Source organism: Arachis hypogaea, chromosome 1 (genome assembly GCF_003086295.3).
Source record: "Arachis hypogaea cultivar Tifrunner chromosome 1, arahy.Tifrunner.gnm2.J5K5, whole genome shotgun sequence".
Lineage (NCBI taxonomy): Eukaryota > Viridiplantae > Streptophyta > Magnoliopsida > Fabales > Fabaceae > Arachis > Arachis hypogaea.
In genome coordinates, this window is record NC_092036.1 from 96,898,066 (window position 1) to 96,919,491 (window position 21,426).

At 35.2% G+C, this 21,426-nt stretch overlaps 2 protein-coding genes and 1 long non-coding RNA gene across 4 annotated transcripts; 1 reads left to right on the forward strand and 2 right to left on the reverse strand.

Annotated features, from left to right (window-relative positions):
- Positions 1 to 6,430: 6,430 nt before the first annotated feature.
- LOC112777613 (uncharacterized) lies at positions 6,431 to 6,904 on the reverse strand. The gene is made up of 3 exons (XR_003190530.2): positions 6,828 to 6,904; positions 6,646 to 6,744; positions 6,431 to 6,520 (listed from the first exon to the last, which is right to left on the reverse strand). It is a non-coding gene; the product is annotated as an uncharacterized lncRNA (long non-coding RNA).
- An 8,951-nt stretch (positions 6,905 to 15,855) lies between these two features.
- LOC112699093 (GCN5-related N-acetyltransferase 7, chloroplastic) lies at positions 15,856 to 17,754 on the forward strand. The gene is made up of 5 exons (XM_025751684.2): positions 15,856 to 16,244; positions 16,393 to 16,554; positions 16,797 to 16,892; positions 16,982 to 17,102; positions 17,400 to 17,754. Exons 1-5 carry the CDS (start codon positions 15,930 to 15,932, stop codon positions 17,561 to 17,563), a joined length of 858 nt encoding a protein of 285 aa, XP_025607469.1. The 5' UTR covers positions 15,856 to 15,929; the 3' UTR covers positions 17,564 to 17,754.
- On the reverse strand, positions 17,714 to 20,935 carry LOC112699067 (mannosyltransferase APTG1). 2 transcript variants are annotated; one of them, XM_025751682.3, is made up of 9 exons: positions 20,629 to 20,935; positions 20,419 to 20,536; positions 19,927 to 20,031; positions 19,508 to 19,791; positions 18,996 to 19,277; positions 18,702 to 18,903; positions 18,448 to 18,599; positions 18,195 to 18,357; positions 17,714 to 18,092 (listed from the first exon to the last, which is right to left on the reverse strand). In XM_025751682.3, exons 1-9 carry the CDS (start codon positions 20,712 to 20,714, stop codon positions 18,009 to 18,011), a joined length of 1,476 nt encoding a protein of 491 aa, XP_025607467.1. In that variant the 5' UTR covers positions 20,715 to 20,935; the 3' UTR covers positions 17,714 to 18,008. The 2 variants fall into 2 exon arrangements, with proteins under 2 accessions (XP_025607467.1, XP_025607468.1); XM_025751683.3 differs by having other exon boundaries at positions 20,459 to 20,536; positions 20,629 to 20,927.
- Between the last annotated feature and the right edge of the window lie 491 nt (positions 20,936 to 21,426).

The following is a 21,426-nucleotide window of genomic DNA, read 5'->3' on the forward strand; positions in this document are numbered from 1 at the left end:
TATAATAAAATATAGTTTAGAATTACATAATATTAATTGTAAAAATATATTAATTATAAAAATTATGTGTATAAATATATAAATGTTACCTAATAAATAAAAAATATACTTTTGTTATTATAATATAAATTAAAAACCATAAATATAAATTATGTATATTCATTTAATAAGAATATAAATTGATAAAGTATGTAATTATAATATTTTATTTAATATATATAATTAATATTTTTATATACAATAAATATTACAATAAAAACAGTAGGCGCGTGAAAAAATACTAATTAAATTTAGTTTATCTAATTAAATAAATTTAAAAGTAAAAAGTTTTGGTTGATTTTGGTTTCTAAGTTTGCTTACTAAATTTTTTCTGCATTTAAAAATATTGATATGGTTAAATATTAATAGAGTGTTGTTTAATAGATGAAATATTACTTGTATTGGATAATTTATAAGTACTAAAAATATTAAATTTATAAGAAATATCTTGACATAATAAAAAATTGATGTGGATGATAAATTGAATCTAACAAGAAAAGATATTAAATCGAGTTTTATGACAATACTAAGCATCTCATGATAACACTATATGTTATGTTCTTATATATATTCAATAAAAAATACGGAAAAGCTCTGCATACAAGTTCTTAGGGCTTGTATGCTTTACAAGTTTATTAAACAATAAAATCAAAATACGCGCTACTCCACGTACGTTGATTACATGCGCTATATAACATCCCGCGTATATCTAACTTTCAAATTTAAAATATTTGTTTCCTTCTTCGTTTTTGTTATTTTGAGATTTGGTTGTTCTTCTTCTCGCGCGTCTTCCCTCATTCTTCTCCATCGATCTTTTCCTCTCCTTTTCTCACTGGTATGTTCTTCGTTTACGTTACCTTTTTCTCTCTCTGCAACTCGAGCTTCGTTTTCTCTTTTGATTTGTTGTTTTCTGAAATCAAAGTTTGAACTCGTTTTGAAGATAATGGATCATTCAAGCTCAGATTGTCTGCTGAATCCAGGTGAAGTAGATTATGAATTTGAATCTAACGAAGTTCCTGAGGTTTGATTTACAGTAATTTGTATAGCATTGTGTAGTTTAAAAATTGCTGGACATTGATTAATTACCTGGAATTTATAGCAGACGCTCGGGTATAGATCAATTCTTCTTTGGGTGTATTTTAGCTAGAAGTGTGGGTGTATATACACTTTACTGGTTTTTTGTTATTTTTAATTGAGTTGTTGTTGTTCAAGTGTATTATATCAGACATGATTGGGTGTGTTTTTAGTTTTTGACATGGTGTATTCTGCAGCCTGTGTATTGACAGTTTATGGCTTTAAAGGTCATTCTGTAGTTGAGTTGTTGCAGTTCGGGTGTATCATATTAGACATGATTGGGTGTATTTGAATCATATCTATGGGTGTATTTACAGTTCTGACATGGTGTATTGTGCAGCCTCTCTCGGTTGTTGATGACGAGCTTGTTCCAAAGGTCGGAATGACCTTTACCACCCTTGAAGATGCCGGAAAATTTTACAGAAACTATGCCAAGGCTGCAGGTTTCTCTACAAGAGTTCGGTGCACAAATAGGAAGGGAAACGAGATTAAGAATCAACTGATTACATGTAGCAGAGAGGGAAAATGGAAATCTAAAATATCTCCAACCGAGAAGACCAATCCGACAGCTGGTTTAAACTGTCCTGCAAGAATTTATATACACACATTGAAGGATGTCGGTGCTTGGATCATTTCAAAGGTTGTGCTGGATCATTCACACCCCTGCTGTCCAAGCAAAGCAGAGATGCTCAAACAGTACAGGGAACTAAGCATGTCCATTCGTCGTACGATAGAGAATAACGATGAGGCCGGTATCAGACCAAGCAAAACCTACCAATCATTTGTTGCGGCTGCCGGGGGTCACCGCGAGTTAAATTTTATCGAAAAGGACGTGAGGAATTACATTACCAGGGAAGTGCGGAATGTTTCCGAACAAGAAGATGCAAAGGAATTCGGGAAATATTTCTTAAGAATGAAAGAGAAGAATCCGAATTTCTTTTTTGAGCTCGAACTCGAGGAGGATCAATCGATTAAGCTGGCTTTTTGGGCCGATGCAAGAAGCAGAGCCGCCTTTGAGTATTTCGGAGACGTCATTTCATTCGACACCACCTACAATACAAACAGGTAACAAACTGTCCCTGTTTATGATGCTAAATTAATTTATTTTTACGAATCCGCGGCAGAGGTGTATATTGGCTGTTTCATTGGGTGTATTAGAAGCATTTGTTGGGGTGTACCTAATGATTTTGCATTCTGGACCATGGTAATTTGTTTCAGGTATAATTTGGTCTGTGGTTCTTTTGTCGGGGTGAATCACCACGGTCAGTCAACACTTCTCGGATGCTCTTTGATGAAGAACGAAGAAATTGAATCATTCAAATGGTTATTTCAATGCTGGCTTCGTTGCATGGGAGGAAACGCTCCGAAAGGGTTTCTCACCGATCAGTGCGCATCAATGAAAAGGGCTTTAGAGGCCTGTATGCCAACAACAGTTCACCGCTGGTGTATTTGGCACATCATGAAGAAGATTCCAAGCAAATTAAACGGGTACAAGGGACATGCCAATATCGAACAAGAAATGAGCCATGTTGTTTGGAACTCTCATAGCAAAGACTCATTCGATAGGAATTGGAACGATTTTCTGCTGAATTTTGGTCTTGCGGACAACAAGTGGCTTTCAGGTAATGTGTTTTTAAAATCTGCAGCAGAGGTGTAAATTGTAGGATCTCTCGGGTGTATTTTACAGTTTGTGTTTGGGTGTATTATGCAGATCTGTACGAAGACCGTCACATATGGGTTCCTATCTATCTGGATCACCACTTCTGGGCAGGGATGAGAAGCACACAAAGGAGCGAGAGCATGCATTCATTTTTTAACAAGTACATCACCCGGAACAGCTCGCTTATTCAGTTCGTCAAATAGTACGATAATTGCCTCGGAAGCAGGGAGCAAGCAGAGAGAGAATTAGATGCTGCAGATTTTCATACGGTCATACCGTGTGCAACCAAATCCTCCATTGAAGCTCAGTTTCAAGATGCATACACTCACGCAAAGTTTAGGGAAGTCCAAGCGCAATTCAGAGGAAAGGCGAATTGCATCACCAGATTAAAGAATTCTGCTCTAGGCTATTTAGTATACGAAGTCGTGGAACAAGTTTCCAGCTCAATATTCAACAATTTTTCGGTTACCTACGACTCAGTTGCAGCCGAGGTAAAATGCCAATGCTTATTATTCGAGTCGAGAGGGATACTGTGCCGTCACGCACTAAGCGTGTTAAGCTTCGAACAAGTAAGCCAAGTGTCCCCTAGATATATACTGGAACGATGGAGCAAGAAGGTAAAGAGGCGACACACACACATCAAGAGCAGCCACGACGAGCCACTAATGGAGCCAAGAAGCAAGAGGTTCGACCAATTGGTTTTTCGTTCGCAAAATATTTGCGAATTTGCCTCCGAATCGGAGGAGCTGACTGCAATTCTGCACTGTGCGTACGATAACGTCATGGCCGAGATGGAAGCATTAAAAGCCAAAAGGAAGGGGACATCTTCTTTATCCCACGAAGACGCCAACTTGGAATCCGTTAACGAGCTTCAAAGCCCGCCAAGGATTCGAACAAGAGGACGTCCAAAAAACAGGCTAGGTTCAAAGCTGGAGAAACAGATTGCAAATGCCACAAAGAAGAAGAAGACAAAAGTTTTAAGCGAGGTAAATGTAATGTTCTTTAAATTTGTGGTGATTGAGTTTATTTTTCTCGTTAATAGTTTAGCTAATGTGTGAGTGTTATATTCAGATAAACCTGTTTGATGCTGCATCAGCGGCGCATTCAAATTGCAGCCAATATCAAGGACACGTTATAAATTATCAGTTCAGGGTACCAGCAGCAGGGGATAACTCTTTGGGTGTATAGTTATAGAGAATATGAGTGTAAAAGCACTGTTCTTTTTGGATGTATTTTTATAATTCACAATTAATATATAGACACATATATAGATACATATAGAACAAAAGCTGTAAAAATTCATAGGTTATGGGCGTATATTTCATTTGATGTTTTTCTTCATATTTTAGTACATGTAATTCATTCATTTTGAATACAGCACAGACAGTTGGGTGTATATTTTATTCAATCTTGGGTGTATTATTAGACTTGCGTTGGGTGTAACAGTTATATAGATACATATAGAACAAAAGCTGTAAAAATTCGCAGGTTATGGGCGTATATTTCATTTGATGTTTTTCTTCATATTTTAGTACATGTAATTCATACATTTTGAATATAGCACAGACAGTTGGGTGTATATTTTATTTAATCTCGGGTGTATTATTAGACTTGCGTTGGGTGTAACAGTTTATAATTTACCACCTGTAATACAGCTTTTGAATACATCACAGACAGTTTACCAGCACAGATAGTTTAACTAAGGGAAAAAATATACATGGAATAGAAGTTGTTGATAAATGGCAAATATTTACATCATTTGTTCAATTTACAAACTACCCAGCAGTTGGATTACCCAGTTTCTATATCAGCAGAATTAATCTGACAAAACGGACTCAATAATACAGAGGATGGCTTCGACAGCCTTATAGCACTACTCTCTCTAATTGCCCGATCTCTCTGTTTATTCATCTCACTGAATAGTATCCGGGAAGCATATTCCACTCTATAGTGGTCCACCTCCTCCTACAATTAAAAAGTATGTTATGTTTAAACAGAAATATTAATTCAGTAAAGTAATACAGAGTTATATAGTTCTAAAGACAGTTACCTGTGGCCAATTATCCCATTCATACTTCCCCTTTTTAATGTTTTTCGGCTCAATTAACTCAAGCCACTTCATTACGTAGATAGCGCAGTCATAGCTGAAAACGAAGAAAATAAATTACAAATCTCATTTAGGAAAGTTTAATGTTCAGAGTCACAAATTTATACCTTGTTTTTTGGCCTGATATTTTAACATATGATGCTTTAATTTCCTTCTCCTTCTCGCCTTTCTCCAGAGGTTTCCCACCGGCATATGTTATCAATCTTGAAAATACATATCCCTTAAATACCAAAACAAATCAGTAATACACCCGAATGAATGGACAAGATAAACCCAACTGAATATGGAATATACACCCAACACAACCTTCGAAATAGACCTATCTATTAAAGTAAAGAAGACAGAGGCAACTTACAGTGAATTTATTAATGTCCTTTCTCTCATCACTTGGAGCTTTTTTGTGTAGCGGGTCAAGTATTTGACATTTCCGCTTTGTTGTATTTATCAGCCATAACCACCAATGTCCTGAGTGGCAAACAGGAGCAAAAATCTGAAGGATTGCCACATTTCAACAGTGTGTTATTTTATTTGGCATATAAGTAAATAAGCGTACTAACAAATTTAGCAAACGAAAACTTACATATGGATGCGAACTTAATTTTTTTTTATCTATGAAGTGAATGAAACTCGGGTAGGCTTCCACCCTGAATTCCTTTTTCGTTTTCGGGGATATGAATTCCCCCTTGGGTGATCCGAAAGTGCCATGCTCTGCAAGAATTGCGAAACAAGAAATGAAATACTGAAAATACACAACTTACACCCAATCTAACCTAAAAAATACACCCAAATCAATGCAGAAAATACACCCAAAGTTCGTAGAAGTAACACTTACCACAATATCGGGGGGGAGACAGTATATTTGTTCCTGAAACCTCTTTTCATTTTTCTGGTTTAGGATGAGGCAGATGGCAGATACAATCTAGAAATATATGCCGAAATCAATTTTAAATTAATAAACATTGCAGTTGACTTTGGTGTAAAAACATTAATGTTAGTCTAAAATTACCTGAGATTCTATATCACTTTTTGCCTGGAGGGATGCAAGGTGCATTCTCATCAAAATGTATTCTCCTTGGCCAATCAGAGTGCATATCTCCTCATACTCGTTAGTATCGCCATTTGCGTCTTCCTTCGGTCTCGTCCCCCAGATGTAGCACTTTTGTTTCATATCATCCGGAATTTGATTTATTCCCCCAGGAGTTTCAAACTTTGCAGAACTTTCTCTCCCAGTCTCCCTCTGAATTTGTGGACTTTCGTCTTTTCCCTTTGCCGCACTGCTTGCTAATTTTTGGACCAAACTGTCTAATTGTTCTAGCATACTTGCAGTTTCTGGAGATTTTTCCCTTTTTGTCTCCTGCGTTGACGCCCCCTCCTGGCTTGAATCTGTCAATCCAAGGCTGAATGATGCCATCCCTGGATCTGTTTTAGGAACATAGGTTGCTGTCCGTACCATCATCAACAGGGCAGCAGCGTCTTCTGCGGCTGGATGACTGCGTCATGATGTATAAGAATAAGAGTAAGAATAAGAATATACGGATGATAAGCAAAGATTGATTTTAGTCTGATGAACTTACATTTTAGTTGGAGCTGGGGGAAGCATGGGTGTGGTTTCTTGAAGTTGTTTGGGGGTTTCAGGAGTGCTGCACAGTTACACAAAATTAATCATGGCGTAAAAAAAAATTGATCAGGAACAATATACACCCAAACTGTTAGCAAATATACACCCAAACCCTAAATAAATATACACCCAATACTATTTTCTTACGTTTCTCTAGTCCCTTCAATCTGTAGCATAGGGGTTGGTTCGAAATCTGTGTCAGTGGTTGTTTGTTGGGATGCCGGCACAAAAACCTGGATCGGGACTCTAAACAAGAATAAAAATGAAAGGTTAACAACGTATTTGAAAATAATAAGGTTATAAGGTTGAAATATTCTTGGAAAACTCACATTGCAAGCGCTTCCGACGGTGTTTGTTCCCTAACAACCATCATATTCGAATCAGTCGGAGTCAACCTAAAATACACCCAAAGAAGGTCAAAAAATACACCCGAACAATTCAAAAAGAAGACGGGCTTTGTTTTTTGAGAACTTACATACTTGCAGTTTTTGCTTTTTTTGCTGCCTTTTTTTTCTTGAATAAAATAATAAAGGGCTTTTTTTTCTAAAAAAAATATATACAGAATTAGAAATAGAAGGTATTAGAAGAACAAAAGTAACGGTTATTTGAAAGAGAAATTACATGCTCTGTGACGGCTGGTTTACACTACTCTGTTCTGTGCGTCTTTGAGAGGAAGGATCATCACTTCCCAAGTTCACAGCCGGTAGTCTAAACAGATTTCATGTTATTCAAACGAAATATACATCCAACTTAGTAAACAATATACACCCAACTTGATCCACAAAATACACCCAAATTGTTTCACAGAATACATCCAAATCATGATCACAAGATTTTATTAAATAATAAAGCTTCTTACATTTCAGAGGACACATAGCGACCTTCTGTCGATCGCAGGTCAGCTTGGTTCTCCCTGCGAAACAAGATACAATTATTAGCAAACAAAAGACACCAAAATCTCAAATACACAGCCCAGCAATACATACCCCTCTGCAGCAGATTTATCAACATTTTCCCTTAGTCATTCATCGAGTTCGTCACTTGATATTTCATATCTCTCACTACATTCATAAAATAAGACGTTAACAAAAATAATTACGATGATAGACCGTAGTATAGCTTACGAGGTACTGTACCCGTCAAAGTATTGATCTTCTTCAGGAGGTGAATCCTCCACAACAACTTTTTTCTTTTTTTGTTGTGTTCTGGGTGGAAAAAAAAAACAGTACCAATCAGAAATAAAAAATTAATTTTATCACAGAATTTTATCCAAAGAATTGCTTACTTTTTTGGAGTTGTTTTTGTTTTTTTCTTTTTCTTCTCCTTCTCCGCAGGTGATGATTCTTCACTCCTATAAGTTAATAATAGACACTTCAGTTAATACACGAAATCTTTATAATGAAGCCAAAAGAAAGGAGTATTAATTTCAGGACATTACTCATCACTTGGTTCAGATTCAGATTCTGAATCAGAATCTGACTCCTCTTACCTCTGCTTTCTTTTTCTTGAGTCCATTCTGGAAGGCAAACAATTGTCATTTAGAACATACTAAAAATACACCCAAATGAATTCACGAGATACACCCAACTAAATATACAATATACACCCAACGTAGCAAACGAAACACACCCTGCTTAATAAGCTACATACACCCAACGTGGACAAACAAAATACACCCAAATCGAAAAAGAAATTACACCCAAGTATGGTACTTACTTTTTTCCCTTTTTGCCGGGGTGTTTTCTTCCCGAATCCTCTGAGTCTTCTTGAGCCTCAGACTCAGAGGTAGAAGTGTCACTTTCAGTAGTTTCTGTCTGCGAAGACGATGTTGGGCTCGCCTTCCTTTTTTTTGTTTTTTTTATTTCTTGTTTTTTTTCTTTTTTTTCATTTTTTCTCTTGTCTCTGCCATCTTCACAATCCCCTGAAACATGAGATATTTTAGTTAGCACCATTCGGGTAAATAAAATACACCCAACTTATTATGTTTACTTACCAAAATTTCCTCTCTTTCTGCAGTCATTCTTTCCACCAACTGCTCCTTAGTCCAGTTGGCAATCCAGGGCTTTGGTGGTCTTTCAGTCCTGTTCTTGCCTTTGTTTTTTGAAAGATGAAAGTAGATTATCATCAGGGCGAAGAGGCAGCCATTAATTGCCTTCTTCTTCTTCTCCTGGTAGTCTGTGATGCCCTTGACCATAAAGGTCAAAACATGCCCCCCAGTTTCTCTCTGATATGCCGTCCATCTTAAAAATTGGGGCCAGGTGCACGGGCGATATTTTGTTTATCGTCATTGGCAAAAGGAACGCCATCTGTATGTAGAGGATGAATATCCTCTTGAACATCAGGCGTTCCTCTTCGTTGCCAACGCCGATTTCCATCATTTCATCGGTAAGACTTTTGAGGGTCTTACCCTGGAATCTTCTATAAATTATTTTGTCATCATCAGAAAGTTTCTTATACTCAACTTTCTCAGGAAATAGATCTCCTACAAAAAGGAAGACAACAAAGCATCCAAGTCGGTTCAAATACACCCAAGCATCAACTTAATATACACCCAAGCAACAACTTAATATACACCTATAATTTTGAGCTAATTACCTGTTGCATTGATGCCAAGCGCATCACCTATTTTTTTGGGGTTATTTGGAAAGAACCATATCCTGTCTTCAGTCTGTTCTCCCCAAGTTTGAAGTTGTTTGCCAGCTCCCTTAAGAGTTGGTGATCCACCCTTAGTGGTGGGATGTGCATCAACCCACCGAATCCAAGATCCCTCACAATCGCCTTCTTCTCCTCAGTCATGTTTCTGAACTTATCATTCAGGAGATGTGTGGCACATTTAAGGTCTTTTGTTTGGTTTCTTGCTGCCATTTTCTCTGAAACTAAAAATACACCCAAAGATATCAGTAATATACACCCATATATATATGACTCAGATACACCCATTAATAACAATAAGATACACCCATTGATAACAGTAAGATACACCCATATATATGAGTCAGATACACCCAAAGATATCAACAAGATACACCCATTGATAACAGTAAGATACACCCATATATATGAGTCAGATACACCCAAAGATATCAACAAGATACACCTATTGATTACAGTGAGATACACCCATAGATATTATTCAGATACATCCATATAGATATCAGTCAGATATCACTCAACCATGCTTCAATATCAAGCCACATTACAAGGTTAATCAGTTTACACCCCCGAATCTACGGAATAAACCCCCAAAAATCAACAAAAATAGCAGGAAAACTTAGAACAACAACGTAGAACGACGTAGAACTTAGAACAGTGTAACAAAGAAGCAAGAATAATAGTAATCCCTAGAAGAACGACGTAGAAGAAAAGTAAAATATACAGGAATCTTAATGGACTTACGTTGAGTATTGTTGCTTTGTTTTTTCTTCAGATTCTTCACGGAGAGTTTGATGGTGTTTTGATGGAGTTTTCGAACAATGATTTCTATATTTTGAACTTTGATTTTCGCTCGAAAATGGGAGGGTTTCCTTGTTTTCAAAGCGCCTTGAGAAATGGAAGAAGTGGAAGAAGTAGAAGAGTCTGCCATACGTAACCGTTCGAGTGTTGAGCGCGTGATTTTGACGCGCCATGTTATCTATCTTCAAGCGCGTGAGTTCTCTTTGGGCTGGACCAACTTGTATACTTGTAGACTTGTATGTGTAGCAGACCCGTAAAAAATATTTTCAATTGGTTCTAAATTATCTATTTTTAAATTAATTTTTCGCTAATTTCATAATCATTCACCTTTTTATAGAACCCGCTCAAGTCTAAAACCAATTTTTCTATTATTTTCTATTTACCTTTTCTAACACTATATTAGAGATGGGAGATTCTTTTGAATATGAAAAACATGCCATGATGAAAAATTATTTGTAGGCTAATTTTCTTTGTATATACATATTTGTTGTTAAATAGTGCATTATATTATTTGGAGCTTGATTTATATAATTAATATAATTATCATGTAATAAAAAAAATATAAAAAATTAGCAGAAGTCTAAGTCGAATGTGTCAAGATTCAAGCTCAGAGTATTGACCTACCACCAATTGATAAGGGCTTGATTTATGAGAGAGTATGTGGTGGCTTAAGGAAAATTTGAGTTTATGTAAAAGGGGTATTTTTCTTTAATTCTATTAAGTCTATAATTACTTTCGTTTATTTTATATCTAAAAGATCACCATCTAAAAATTATACTCTCATTCTTAATTTATAGAAACAGATTTATAATCTCAATAAAAAAAATTTATTGCGTGTTACTCAACATATAGATAAATGTATTAGTAAGTTATTAGATACATAATTGACTTTTTTAAAAAAGACTCACATGAAGTTAAGATAGACAGTTGGAGAGACTAAAAAGACAAAGCTAAAACAAAAAAAATGAAATAAGACTTATGTTAGTTATTACAAGAAGGTTAGAGTGTCCATCACTTTTAATATCTTTGAATGAGTACTATGATGATGAAGAGGATAAAAATGACACTAAGAATTATAACTTATGTTTTTAATATAGTTGAACATTATGTATCAATAAATTTGTGTTTAAATGTTAAATTGACTTACTTATTTTTAGTACTTTATTCCTAATTTAATAATATGATAAATTTATTTATCTTTTAAAATATTATAAATGTTTTAATACAAGTTTGATTTTAATTGAAAATTAGATAAAAAATTATTTTGATTAAATTTATATTTATTTTATATGAAAATAAGTTTATTTTGTGATAGAAAAATAAAGAAAAAACCTGCTTTACTTCATTAACGAATAAAAAGAATTATAAATGCTTTTTTATACTATAATTACCGATAAAAAAAAATTTTGTACACTTTTAGTGAAATAAACGAGATGAATCAGGTGATTATCGAAAAAAATCTGTCGATAACAAAAAAAATCTTTTTTGATCCATTTGATTTTTGGTTTTTGAATCCAGAATCTTTCCTCCTAGTCCAAGATTAGCTCTAACTGCCATTGCAAAGCTCTCTCCAGATTGTCTAGTTTCTTGTTTCTTCCTTAAGAGGCACACTTTTGTATTTCCTCAATTACAATCATAGGTTGTCTTTTTCTTTTAAAGATATCCGAGAAACCTCTTTTCTCCAAATTCAATGTTATTATTCTTTAGCCGTTGCACCTTCTAAACATAATTATTATGCCCCTCCCAACTTTCATCTTAAAATATTATCAGAGTTGTTAGTAATTGAGAATTAAGTTAGTAATAACTAATAGTTAGTAGATATATATTTATAAGATTAGTTAATAATATCCTTATAAAATAAAGTGACTCTTGTATCATGTAGCAACTTTAATACAATAACTTTATATCTAATATTATCTTCTTATTATACTCTTTTTCTAGAATTTTAATATGATATTAGAGTCATGATATCCTCCTTAAGAAGGATAAATTATTAGTTTTTTGGTGAAAAATTACCATACTTCTTTTTCAAACCCAAATAATTAATCCCAATGTCTTCTTTCTCTCTAATTTTCTTTCTAATGGTAAAATTATCTTCTAACATAGCACAAGATCTCAATAGTCCTTTTTATATTCATCCTACTGAAAATTCAACCTTTGTCCTTGTCACTCTTATGCTTAGTGACAATACCTATCACTCTTGTGTTGATCCTTTTCTATAGACATTATCCTAAAACAAATATGGCTTTCTTATTGGCTCTATTCCTTCTGCTTTAAACTAATAATCCTCTATTTTCAATATGAGAGCTCACAGATGAGATTTTGCGCCGATTTAGAATCTCTCAAAACAAGAATCACTTCTTCAGTAGCATAGTCTAAACTGACAATTAAATCCCATAAATCAAAGTTTAAATTCAAATAAAAATAATCGAGAGTATTTAAACCTCGAGTCATTCTTCTTAGGAACTAGTGACCACAAGCGCACAATTTTGGTTGTGAGAATCAATGGTTGTTTTCAAAAACGAGGCGAACAATTAAAAGAAATAAAGAATAATCAAAATTGCAATTAATAAACTAATAAAGGAATTAAATAACTATCTATGTAATATGGACAAGTAAATCATTAAAATAATAAAATGTAGTTCAAAACATAAATGGAACCTTGATTTGGGATGAGTTATAGAATTTCTTCCATGCCATAACCACAACTATGATAATTATGATGGATTAATCCCACCTAATCATTCCTTAACATCGAAGAGCAAGTCAAGTGAGTATAATTGTTATTAATCCATAAATTCTAACTAACTTACTAATTACCTTGGTAAAAAACTAGCGTTAGTGGAAACAATAACAACTAACAACCTAAGAATTATCACTAAATGTCGAACATTATGACTCTAGTATTCTATATATTCATTTCCCCAAGTCAAGGAGTGAAATTCTATTCCATAATCAAAATTGACATTTCATCAAACACATGGTAGGCATAATCATAAAATATGGCAAAATTGAGAAAATGATAAAAATTATGAATCACAAATGATTAAAATCAACACCAGTAACTCAAACAAACATATAATAACAAAAAATCATGAAGTCCATCAACTAGAATTCAAAATTGCAAAAAGCATATATGTATTGATAAAGGAAATTAAAATAGGAGAAAGTGTAGAACATGTAGTGTAATAAAAGAGAAAATTAAAGAAATACTTACGATAAAAATAGCTAAAATCCAAGACCAAAATTGGAGAATGTAAACTTGTAACATAAACCATAATTAAACCTAAGATAAATGGAGAGAAAACCTAAGCTAAACTAACCTAAAAACTATCTAAGTGTATTATATGGAGTATGTTATGAGTTGGTATCTTGTATGGTTGCTAGTCCTTCCTTTATAAGCTTCAAATCTTTCAGAAATGGGCTAAAAAGCCTCCCAAAACGCAAGCCACATGACTTTTAATGAAGTCACGCGTTGGTACTTGTGCGTACGCACACTTGCTGATTTTCTCTTGTGCGTACGCACATGTACTTGACTGTGTGCTTCTCCTTTATTTTCTTCATTTTTTTTCCCAATTGCATGCTTCTCTTCCACTTTTATCAAGCCATTACAACCTATTACACCTAAAATTACTCATCAAAAACATCAAGGCATCGAATGGAATGAAAGTATAATAAAATTGATCAAATTAAGCATAAAATAGCATGTTCTCACAATTGAACATAATTTAGAGAGAAAACACAAAATCATGCTATTTAGATGAATAAATGTGGGTTTATATGATGAAATCTACTCAATTCAATCCAAAATTTATCGTCAAATATGAATTCATCAAGAGCGTTGCAATAACCTGATGTTGTCTTGGCTATTTCATTCCCTCTCTCCCTCTGTTTCCCAATTATGGTCATTGAGAGGTGAAACGCGCCTCTCAAAGTTTGTTGTCACCATCACTTCTTTTTCTCTTCTCTTCTTTTTCGTTCCTTTTTCTGCTTCTTCCTCTGTCAAGAACCACCCCATGTCTGCACCTTTTCTCCCTCTCTTTATCTATCCATTCAGCTCGCTGTCGGTCACCTTATGCCATCGCGGCGTCCTCGACGTCTTATTTCTTCTCTCTTCTTTTTCTTCCTGCTCCTCCCTGATTACCTCACTCCTGTCTCATTCTCAAACACATAACCAGGGCAGTAGTTTTGTTTCTCCTTTCCGTCATAATCAGAATCGCTGGCCTGTGATACACGCGACTTCCTTCTTCCTCTGCGTCACCGCGCCACATGCGTCTTCTTCCTCTGCGTCACCGCATGCCGCTCACGTCTTCCCCTAACTAGAGCAGAAGTCTTGTTCCTCCTTTTCGTCATGACAGGCCTACGTCACACCTCTCTCTTCCTTTGTCTTTCTTTGCGTCGTGCTACACGCCTCTTCTTCTGTGTTACCGCGCTGCATGCCTCTTCCTCAACCATCTCATCAAAACTGATCAACGTTGGGATTATTGACATCTTCCATCCACCAGTTTGTGAAGACCTATTAAAATATTATTAGAACTGTTATTAGTTGGGAGTTAAGTTAGTAGTAGTTAATAGATTGATATTTATGAGATTAGTTGGTAATATCCCTATAAATAAAATAACTTTTGTATCATGTAACAACTTCAATACAACAACTTCATATACAATATTATCTTCTTATTCTGCTCTTCTACCAGAAATTTAACACGTCCATCACTCGATCAAAATTATCATGCATCATTCAGAAGGACTCAAATATACAGGGCGTGTTCACCAAATCCCTCATGTCTGCGATTTGCATTACACAATCCTTTATCTAATCTTTCGAAAATCCTGTCTCTGCCTTCTTTCTAAACTCCACGCTAGGTAAATCCAGAGCTCTTGATTTCCAATTCAACTATATTACAATGAGATATCCAATTCGCAAACTCCAAGCATTTTTTAGGATTTGTTGGAATCCCCTCTTTCTTCTCAGACGAAGCAGTAATCTTATTGAAATCACTAATAATAAACCAAGCTCCATGCACGCCCCTTACTAGATTCAAGATCATCTGCCATGCCTCTTTTTTCTCTTCTTGTCTAGGACTTACATAGACTATGGTTAGACTCCGAGGTCTCTACCATCTTCTTCTACTTCCACATTTTTAAGAGCTTGTTTAGAAAGTTAAGAATCAAAATTCATTCAAGAATTAAATTCTTTTCCATATTTTAGAACAAACAAAAGTTAATAATTTTAGAGCAATGCTACGTATATACAAAAATCAGCTATTAAAGTCAGTCACCAGTATAAAATACATGTTAGAATATAAATATACATTGAAAATAAATTAAACCACACATGTATTTATATACAAATACATTAGTGTCTAATTTTAGTGACTGATTTTAGTGTATAAATAATATTTTTGATAATTTTAATTCCAATTAGAATTTTAATTCTTTCATTTACTCTATTTATAAATTAGATTATTTTTTGGCTAATTTTTAATTTCATTCTCATGGTTATAGTTTTAAAATTAAAAAATCCAAAATATCTTACAAAAATATTTAATCTTTTTTTAGTTAAAGACAAATTAGTAAAAATCAAAATCAATAAAAATTTAATTTTATCAAAGTTATGTGTCATTTTAAATTATAAATTTAAAATAAAAATAAAATTAAATTAATTTTTAATAGAATTAGAATTTTTCTCTTAAGAAGAAAAACTTTCCAAACACACTCTCATGTGTGTGTAAGCATCCATTGAGTTTCCACCTTTTTACCTCTCTTTTAAATTGAAAGGAAGTTGGGCTTGAGCAAGAAGAGCATGAAATTTGTTTGTTGTTGAACCCAAAATTTTGGTAATGCTAGAGAGACTAGTCCATAAAAAAAATGAAAAAGCCCAAAGTGAACAGAGAGATACAGAATGTGTGAGAGGCTGAGGGCAGGGGAAGATCAATAAAGAAAATAGTTTTGGATAATTCAGAAAAAGAATAGCAATGACTCCTCTTTCTTCTTCTTCTTCTTCTTCCTCTCTTCCCTTTCCAATTCCAATTCACCCTCATTCTTCTTCTTCTTCTTCTTCTTCTCCTCCTTCTTCTTCTTCTTTCATATACTATTTCCCTGTTTTCTCTAACGTCAGGACACAAATCCAATGCTCTGCTTCAACCACCGACGTCTGTACTCAATCTCCAAAAATCGACACCTCCCTACTCACCATCGCCGAGTCCTTCTACGAGGATGAGCTTTGGGCCGCCGCCTCCCTCCGCGTCCGTTCCTTCAACCGCTTCCACCCTGACACCTTTGGCCTCCAAGTGAGCCCTTCCCCCCTTTTCTTTTCTTTGCTTATTAAAATGAAGTGATTCTAGCTTCAAGTACTGCTTTTGGTTACCAATTTGCAAAAGGGTGTTCTGCTTTTAGATAAAAGAGTGAACTTTTCAGCTAGTTGTTAACTTCTGTTAGGATCACAGAAAGTACTTGGCTGAGCGCGAGTTCGAAGCACTTAAGGAGCGTGTTTCTGGGAAAAGACTCGGCTTTAGGAGAGTCTCTTGCATCAATGCTTCCCTTCCCATGTCTCATATATTGAGCCTCTCCCTCTCCGATGATTTTTGCTCTTTATGTAAGGTTTGTTTATTCCCTGAATTCATTCATTTTATTGGACCTTTTCTTCACATATGCCGCTTTTTTTCATTATTATAATTATAGTTAAGTGTATGTATAGATGCGCCAACCTCAGTCAGACCAAGTAAATTGCCACATGCCTGCATGTGAAAATATCTCTTCATTTATGTCCTTGTAGATCTGTTTATTGGTTTTATGCAACTTGTTTCATGATAAAATCAGTGATGTTTTAGTTGAATTTGTAGTTTTCTGATGGTGGAGAAGACCGGGTTGTGGTTGGCACTCTTGACCTTAATCAGTGCTTGAGCCTTCCAGATGAAATTTCAGGGACAAAGCCAGAGGTATTTATTGCTTCTCCTAGATTTATAAATCAATGTATACGCATGTTTTTCTTTGTGTTAGCTTGACTTGGATGCTGCGTCATTGTCAGTTAAATGAACCAGATATCACAAGGGCATACCTTAGCAATGTATGTGTTGCAGAAGAGTTGCACAGAAATGGATTGGGGTATGCACTTCTTGAAAAATCAAAGTTAGTTGCCTATGATTGGGGTAAGATATAACAGCAATTTTCACCACTTCATGAGCAAAATTAATTTACTGTGATTACTAGCTGTGCTTAATCTGTGTTCAAGTGTTAACCGGGTTTTTCGTATTCTTGATTGTGGTCTATTGCTTTCTCGATTGTAGCAATGTATGTTGGCATATTCTTCTAGTTACACTATTTTCCTCTCTATGTTTTCATTCGAGTGTGGATGACCTTATGCTATATTGGGCATTCGCTAGTAGACCAAAAAGGTATGATACCTGAGGTTATTAGAAGTTAATTTCTTTCTGTCTTTGTTTCAGGCATAACAGATTTGTACGTCCATGTTGCTGTTGACAATGAACCAGCAAAGAAACTGTATACCAAGAGTGGTTTTGTCTATGAAAGTGATGAACCTGCATGGCAGGCCAGGTTTCTAGACCGACCCCGGAGGCTGCTTCTATGGAAAGGCCTGGCAATCAGCTAGTTTGACATGTTTCCTGTATATTATGTCTCTGTAAGAGAGCATTCACTGTGTTTTTATCCAACTTGTTCAGAATATGTACACCTTAGTTCATATTATTTCTTTTTCTTTTCATTATGAACCTCAAAGTGTAAAGCATTTTGCCATTTGATATGGTTAGAAATATTCCAAGGAAAATTTGTTGATGATGGATAGATCACTACTCTTGATAGCAAACTAGTCATTTTGATACATCCTCATTACACTCCTTTGAAAAACAAAACTGTAGATCATCTCTAACTGTGTTAGGGAGGAATTTACAAACTATCCAGTGAAAATTTCGGAGGCAAGAAATACACTATTGTACAAAAATTTCAAATCACAAATATCAAAATTTTCAAGAGAAATCTGAAGAAATGACACCTTCAAGTGTATAGCGAGTCCAAAACTATGCATGCCGGATAATTATTCACCGCCCTATATGGACGTATACAACGATCGATGCTTGAAGTTCGCGATCCACCTTGAAGTGAGCATTAAAAAATCTTCTTTGCTGTTGTTAAAATACCAATATAAGCAAATGATTACAAATTACCTCAATAAATAACAAGAGAAAACTAAGCAGCAAATTTATTTACAATATTCTTATTATTACCTCTCTATAACCATATGAATTTAATAAGTTGTTCAATTTTTGTTCTTCCGAATCAAATAAAACAATGTGGCTTGGCAGGGACATATTTTTCGCATATTCCAATAGAAATGGAACAGGATCCATCAGAAAACGGTCAGATTCATCAATAACTCCTCTCTCTTCGCTGCAAAGCACAATAAAATAAATAAGAATTATTATCTTATTTCAGTCCCAATGAAGATTACAAGCCACTCCAGGATCTTGAATTCCAAACCTTGGTGTGCAGTCCAGGAATCGCATTGGCAGGTCGTGATGCAGCAAGGAGTAGTACGGGGTGGCGTGGCAAGGAGTTAGGAATAGGATGTTTTTCACTTTCCCATCACGAGCTTCTCTGGCAAGGTGGTTCATAACATCCTCAGGTCCCCTCTGTTTCGAAAGTAAAGAATATATAAAGTATTTTTCATAGATGTTCACATCAGATCGTTAAAATAACCCCTCAATTGTAAGAATGAAGAATAGTGATAATACCTGATGAACCAAACTCATATACAGGGCCATTGGAATATTGGTAGCAAGCAAAAATATGACGGCAAGTATCAACTTCAGAGAACGTTTGGTACGCTTCTTTGGAGATTCTTTTCCTTTATAACCGGGCAAGCCAGGATCTTCTATCACAGCCAAACAATAACCAGAGAAGATCAGAGCTATGGGAAGAACGGGCAACACAAACCTGTACCTCATAGTAATTATTATCATAAACCAGTTAAAACCAACAGACCAGGTATACATTTATATATGCATGAATAATTTTAATCGAAGTACCTGAACTCCTTGTGACCTAGTACACTGTATAAACCCATAACCCAAGCAAGAAGACATGCATATCTCCACTGTTTTGAATAAATGATACCAGCTGAGCAAAATGGTAAGAAAGAGAAGATCATCACTGGAAATCCCTGAGTGAAGTACCAGTGCCACTTGTGAGTTCCATAATAGTCTCCACCCGAAGAAAGAAAATTGAATTTTAGAAAATTAAGTGGTACTAGAATCCATGTGCCATACATGATACGATCTAATAAGCAGGTAAGTCCGAGCACCAGCATCCTGATACAAAGTAATAAAAATAATTCGCCCTAAATCAGACATCTGTCATTGACATTTGAGAGCTGAAATGTTAGATTAATGTGACTGCAGCCAATACAACCAAATTAAGTTCCCTGGAATATATTGCTGGAATAAGAGTTCTGATAATCCAACTCAACTTGGTATTTGGATAGATATGGACGATAACACGTTATGAAATGAGAAACTCCCCCATTCGCAAGTAAACATACCCAATGGGTGCGACCTCCAAAAAAAGGAGTTTCAATTTGTTGCGCGCCTTTGAAAATTCAAGTAGGCCAACATACAGCCATATGATTGCGCTTGTTGGTCGGATCGCACAAGCTAATGCTGCCAAAACTAAACCCCACTTCCTTGAAACAGTGGAACTTCTACTAGAAGATCTCATGCAGGGCCAAAAGTATAGAGATACAACTGTAAGAACAGTCTCCAAGCTGTTTGATAGCGTGCGAACAGAACAATAGAACATAAACCAATTGGCCAACTGGGAGAAGAGCTGTACCAGAGTTAAGTTCTCTTATATAACGAGGGGAGAAAGTGTTTTCAAAGTGTTCCTATATTATAATGGCCGCATGCATTTTTAATATAAAACAGATTAATCTAGCCGTAAATATATAAAAGAAAAGGATACAGCCCATTTTGCAACATTGTCACCAAAGAGAACTGCAGAAAGTTTGTATGAGTACAAATCACCAACTGCAGCAAACACAGACTGCAGCAGCCGTGGAGCCTTCATCTAAGAAGCAAGGAACAGAGAATATAATTAGTGAAACCATATCCATAAAACGAGACAAGGAAGATACTCAAGTTTCATGAATCTTATTACAGTTAAAAAGGGGACCTATCATAGAAAACATATCAAGTTTTATGAAGTGAAGCAGAATACACGAACCACTTCATTAGCTTTTAGAACTACCACTGATTGAAAGGAATACAAAATCTCAATTATAGCAACTGCATTTTGCGTGTCAAAAGAATACAGAACCGACATAAAAACATAAAGTATGTCTCAGTTCATGTGATAGATATTTGTTAAAGATAACATCGCAAGCTTCTAAGCTAGCCTTCAATATCCAAGTGGTTTAACAAGAACATAAAAAGGATTAGAAAAAAACAAGTTTACCATAATCAAAGCGGTATCAAGATTCAGAAAGGCAAGAAACCTATAGAGCGGAACGAAGAGCACCGGGTGTAAGTAGCTTCTGATGCCCCTTTTCCATTCCCACGTTAAATGGCCGTACCTGGAATAAACCATCTCCGATCAGCACTTACGATTGGAACTGAAGAAGAAAGATGAGAAATTCAGCTCAAGAATATAAAATAAGGTACGCACCCAAACGCAATGCGATGCGCAACCTCGGGTCCCTGCCAATGTTCATCTGGATTGAAGTATGTCTGCACCAAAAGAGAGTTCAGCATTCGAAACACCAAACAAAAGAAGAACACTCGTTTCTCTGAAGAGAAGAACGACGCCTAATAATCTGATTCAGATTTGCGAGAATCTCTAGATTCGTGTTTTTGTTTATCTACGTCATTCTTGTGTCTTCGTCTCATTGCTTTGTGAATGCGAATGGTGATTCTGTTACTCTCCTTCTATTTTCTTCTCTGTTGCGTTGCAGAGAGAGAGAGAGTAGAATGACGAAGAAGAACGAGATGGGCTTATGGATCTAACCCACCCGATACAAATTGGGCCGAACATTTCTTTCAATTATGGGCTTATCACTTGAGAGGCCCGTTTGTTTTGGGCCGAACATATTTAGTTTGCATTAACATTATCTATTTAGCTAATAGAAGATTATACTACGTATTCACTATACAATATACATATTGAAATATAAATAAACGTAAAAATAAATTAAATTACATATACATAAATACATAAATACATTGATAACTAATTTTAGTAGCTAATTTTAATGTACGAATGCCATTTTTTATAAAATGATATGCTTGATATGTATGATTCATTACTTGTCCTTTAATCTTTGTCTAATGGAATCAAGTGTTTTTAAAAGCGAAAAAAAAAAGAGAAATTAAAAAACAAAAAAGAAGTGAATGAGGTTTATTCCTTTCTCTTATCATTTTTGTTTTCTTCCTCCTGCCGTGTTCCTAACGTATCAGTTATGGGAAT

Coding starts and splice junctions, on each gene's coding strand:
- LOC112699093 (XM_025751684.2), top strand. CDS start 15,930: ATGACTCCTCTTTCTTCTTCTTCTTCTTCTTCCTCTCTTCCCTTTCCA. Junction 16,555..16,796: donor ATTTTTGCTCTTTATGTAAG/GTTTGTTTATTC, acceptor TTGAATTTGTAG/TTTTCTGATGGTGGAGAAGA. Junction 17,103..17,399: donor GTTAGTTGCCTATGATTGGG/GTAAGATATAAC, acceptor TCTTTGTTTCAG/GCATAACAGATTTGTACGTC.
- LOC112699067 (XM_025751682.3), bottom strand. CDS start 20,714: ATGCTGAACTCTCTTTTGGTGCAGACATACTTCAATCCAGATGAACAT. Junction 18,904..18,995: donor CTAGGTCACAAGGAGTTCAG/GTACTTCGATTA, acceptor TATGAGGTACAG/GTTTGTGTTGCCCGTTCTTC. Junction 18,358..18,447: donor TTCCTGGACTGCACACCAAG/GTTTGGAATTCA, acceptor TGTGCTTTGCAG/CGAAGAGAGAGGAGTTATTG.